Raw genomic sequence first — 4,894 nt, forward strand, 5'->3', positions numbered from 1 at the left:
GGGGGGGGGGGGGGGGGGGGGGGGTTCCATGGATGTAAAATCTTATCACCCCGTTGTAAGGCCCTAGCAGCTGACTCTGTCAGACAAAGTGTGCTCCTGTTGGTTCCTGACTGAGAGATAGGCTGAGCAACCCAAGCCAGGCTTTGATTTGAGAGGGAAAAAAAGATGAAAAGAAAAAAAAAAAAAAAAAGAGTGTCTACCCTTATATGACAAATTGGATGCCATCTACCTAGGATTCGACTCAATGACCCTCAGGGCTGAATTGCTGTAACTGATGCCAACATTTCCACTCTTGTTTTTGCCCCCGTACACCACAAATCCATTACATTACATTATTGTCAATTAGCATACACTCGTATCCAGAGCGACAGACATGGGTCACATTTTTTACATGTTACCCATTTATACAGCTGGATATTTAGTGAGGTAATTCAGGGTTAAGTACCTTGCCCAAGGGTACAGCGGCAGTGCCCCAACAGGGAATCGAACCAGCACCCTTTTGGTTACAAGCTCTGCTCCTTACCACTGCTGTCACCAGTGTGTGATTGGTGCAAACACCCCCCCCCCCCCCCCCCCCCCAAATTTTTTGCGATCCATCCTCACATCCTCACCTTGAAGTGGTCCTGGCAGCGGAACACGTAGCAGGCGTTCTGGGTCTCGTCCCGGATGAGGCAGCCGAAGTAGCTGGGCTCCTGGCTGTTGTGGATGAGCTTGTGGACTCGATGGGGCTGGTGCTCGAACAGTGCTTGAACCGTGTGCTGCAGGGGGTGCCACGGCCGTCCGGGGTCCGCGTCTGGGACGCAGCGAACGCGGGTGGCAGAGACCTGCAGGAGGACCGGCTCGTTCCGAGGGGAGGGCGGGGCGCCGCACCTCCCGGGTCTGGCCTGGTGGCCCAGTCTCCGGATTTCAGCCACTATCCAGGGCAGCATGGCCATTGTTGTCATCCTGTGTACAGGAAGTGAACCAACCAGGTGAAGGGCATACTGGAACTCCTCTTCACCCGCCTCTGGTCCATCTTGCACCAGGGTCGGCACCTTTCTCTGAGGAGTGTTGGTGGGGCTTGTGCTCCCATTTGAGTCTTGGTCTGGGTCGTTTCTTCTCTTCACTTCAAAGCAAATCCCCTCCATGTCCATCATGAGTGGCAGTAGGATGATTTTGCAAGGACAATCTAGAATGACAAGCACAGGGTTGTCATAGGAAAACAAAATAATTTATACACCAGAAATGTTTCTTATACACCATCAACACACAGAGACCAATCAAATTCCTTAAACCTAAATGTAAAAAGTGAGGTGAGTTTATCCATATTGAGGTGTGTCTGCTAGACTGCACTGAGGACAGCTCTAAAAGGAACATTGTTCAACAGCAAGAGCTACAGGCATGGCAGGACCTCAGGTCATCCTTAGGCTATGGGAGAGCCATTTCCATTGGCTTTTGTTATTACTTCCTTGACCTTGGCATACACTTGTTAACTAGGCTCAGCTCCAACGAGGAGGGTCCCAAGGCTTCTCATGCCCGCGGTCTATCAGCACGCTCATAAATCAAGCAGGTTCTGTGGGACACAGGGTCACAGCACGCACACGCACTCAAGTTTCAACTTTGTTTACAGTTTGGCCACAGCGCGTAAAAATAGCAAATCATTTTATGCAGCTACAGTTGTACCACAAAGGATGTGGCCATTTTGAAAAGAATGCTTGTGATATGACAGGAAACTACGGGACCTATGTCTTCCTATGATCCACAAATTAGATTTCGTTGTTACCTTTAATTTAAATGCTGAGTCTATTGGTTGGAATAAGGCAAGTCACAACAATTTATCATAACTTTTACCAATTTACGAAAATCAACTCGTGTAGCTACAATAGTCGGTGTTTCCACACAGACAGTATTTGCAAACTTTTGGATACGTTCGAGACACTTGAATGTCATAACTGTCCGGTCGATTTTATGTGCTTGTTTTGATTTCCAAATTGTTTCCCCCTAATTTGTTTAACAAAAAACACTCCCTATCACTCGACATAATTGCTCTCGACTTTGCAGAGCAGGTGGGTCTTGAAAACCAATGAAATCTGTTGCATCAACAAGACAAGAAGGTCACCTCTACTCACTCCGCCTTCGTTTCTTCTTTTTAAGCCGTATCGTATCTGCTATATCTGGAGAAACGCTGATGAACAACAGGTAAACAACAGCGACTCAGATTTTCCAAACCTTTTTAGGACAGTCGCTATATCAGTTTTTACACACACACAAAAAAAAATATTTCACTACATTTTTTCTAGCCCGTGACTCAAAAGTTCGTTTGTCATTACACGGCAACTCAGCGGTCTTTTTAAGTTCCTTCCTCATGACAAGTGTCCCAGCATCCAGAGCCCGAGTCGTTCAAGCGCGCGTGAAGCGCACTTCCTTTTGCTGTCATCAATATTGCAAATGCGGTAAAGTCATTAACGATTGCATAGCGCTACGCAGAGCACGAAACATGGCATATTAAAGAACGTGTTTCGGGAAGGAAGGACATGCAGAAAATATAAAAAAGTCGTACATAACAGCCTATTTTGAGAGAATCGGTTTTCAGTTCGGATGAAGACAGCGGGCCCCATTCACAATGCCATTTCCGATTGTTTTTTATCCGTTATTTTAATGGACAGCACAACAGTTTAATAAATATGTATTTAGTGGGATAGCACGTATCAAATACATTAATATGGATAGCCATGATAACAACAACTGCGCCCGATAGATTCAGAAATCAAACCGACGTATTACAGTGAAATTACAGTTATGGGATAAGTGGTTCCGGATTGGCTAATGTTACACATCTTTAGCTACGCACCCGAGTTTACCTTGGGTAGTTAACCCAAAAGGAAAAAAAAGAGAGACTGGAACCGGGCTACATCGGATAGGAAAGCACGATGATCATTTCTTGTCAGCCCATGCTCTTCGACCGCAATCAACTGTTCGCTGATATTTAATGATACCTGTAAGTTTGTCATGGCCCCAGCGCAGGTTCGTCGCTCAGCATCTCCAGTGAAACTCCCCGTCACGCCGGACGACTTCCTTTCTCGCTCTGTGTCAGAAACCTGCGCTGCGTTTGCGTGTCCTACAGCGCGTGTATAACAAGTTGCAGCACTGGCAAACCGCAGCGTGCACCTCTCTGAAATTGGTAGCAAGTCAGTCCCCTCACAGAGAGCGGCGCTATAAATAGTGCGTGAAGACCCGCAGCTATTCTCCAGAGGAGACTGATGCAGCACACGGGGATGGGTTTCATATCAGCGAGCGCAGATTGAGATTCCGCACATGGGATAATTAATGCACCTGTTGAAAGCCAAAACCCAAACTGCACGGATGTCGCACTGCCTTCCTGCGCTATTATAATAAAAGTGCCTCATAACCAACCCATAAAACACATATCAGTGTAATATATTGTTTGTTGGGATGCTGCGCACACGTTGCGCTGATATAACTGCAATGGAATACGATTCAAGAAGGAGTAAACTCAATAGTTAAACTGAAAAACTGGACTACATTAATGGTCAGGTCCGGCATGATCGGTCAAATTGCTCCACCTAGGGGTCGAATGCGCAGTACGGGGTGATGGATAAAGGACATATATACTGCAAGATTAGGTAAAATCTGGCAGAGGAACTCGTCAGAGGAATTAGGTTTTCTCACCACGTAGAAGCGCAGTACCAGTTCTAGGTTTACTGAATGCTATCCCGTATGCACTTTTGTAAATGTGTCGCCGCTTAGTGAATCCACCCTTGACTGTTTGGCATTTACATGGAAGGAAGGAGAGGCAGTGTTCGCAGTTCCTAAGCCCCTGGCTCAATGCGGATACAGGAGGCTAATGAGACCGTGACTATGGAAGCATTAAACTGGGCCTCTATAGGCCTATGTATGAATTCTACTATATATATTTCAAACAAATGACACACACCAAAAACGGTTAACTGATCTTTATTTCAAAAAAATTAAAAAGGCATGTAAGAGTAACCTTGATGCAGATACTCAGACTAAAAATGAGAAAATACGCGGCAGTATTGCAGCTTTTAATTACAGTCACGTGTTAAATGATTCTGCTCAGACAGCTTGCATTTTCTCTAAACCAGCTTGGCATAGTGAGAAAAAAATCACAACAAAGCATGGCACTCAGAGACACCTGAGAAACTAGATTTAATTAGAAGCCCTGGAGTTAAAAAAAGAAAAAAAAAAAAATCAGTATTCTCAACTCTTCGTGAAAAGAAGGGTAGGTGAAAGGGAAGTGAAGAGATGCATTCTTGTTTAGGCTTACCAAGGCTGAACTCTGTGGCTATATGCTAAATGACTCATACCATGTGTTTCCACAGCTGCATCTCTTATATGAGTCTTGACTGCTTCTGACAGGTGCAGAGTTAACACGTTACCAAAATGGTAGCTGAGTTACAGTACACTAGATATAACAGAGAGGAATGTGATAGCGGATTAACTGTAAAACATTGTCCTGTACCACCCGCACATAAGCCTGCAGCATATTTACCGTATTTTTTAAGTACTGTCGCATAAGGGCATGGGTTAGTTTGCTGTTCAATGTTAAATACACTAGTGACCCCTATGTATGAATTGTGGCGAATACATCCTACCATGAACTTTGCACAATTTGAAATGTATGAGTATTGGAATCTGAATAATACTTGATGAATCAGTTGCAGCTGTGGGTTTTTATCTGACATTTAATGGACTTGTTTCTCTCTCAAACATTTGCAAAATGTCACCCCTACAATAGCACAGAATAAATACGTTTCAAATTAGAATAAAGATAATGTAATCCCATTAAACCACAGCATGTGTAAAATGCTATATGCTGCATTACATTTGAAGTCTCATGAATTACATTTTCATTTTCATCAAATTGTGTCAA

The 4,894-nt window shown here is 44.4% G+C and overlaps 1 protein-coding gene across 1 annotated transcript; it reads right to left on the minus strand.

Annotated features, from left to right (window-relative positions):
- Window positions 1–599: 599 nt before the first annotated feature.
- On the minus strand, window positions 600–2,141 carry LOC118769492 (TBC1 domain family member 1-like). Its single transcript, XM_036516618.1, has 2 exons — window positions 2,109–2,141; window positions 600–1,168 (listed from the first exon to the last, which is right to left on the minus strand). The coding sequence occupies exon 2, from the start codon at window positions 1,134–1,136 to the stop codon at window positions 600–602; it is 537 nt and encodes a 178-aa protein (XP_036372511.1). The 5' UTR covers window positions 1,137–1,168; window positions 2,109–2,141.
- Between the last annotated feature and the right edge of the window lie 2,753 nt (window positions 2,142–4,894).

The sequence above is a fragment of the Megalops cyprinoides genome, chromosome 22 (genome assembly GCF_013368585.1).
Source record: "Megalops cyprinoides isolate fMegCyp1 chromosome 22, fMegCyp1.pri, whole genome shotgun sequence".
Lineage (NCBI taxonomy): Eukaryota > Metazoa > Chordata > Actinopteri > Elopiformes > Megalopidae > Megalops > Megalops cyprinoides.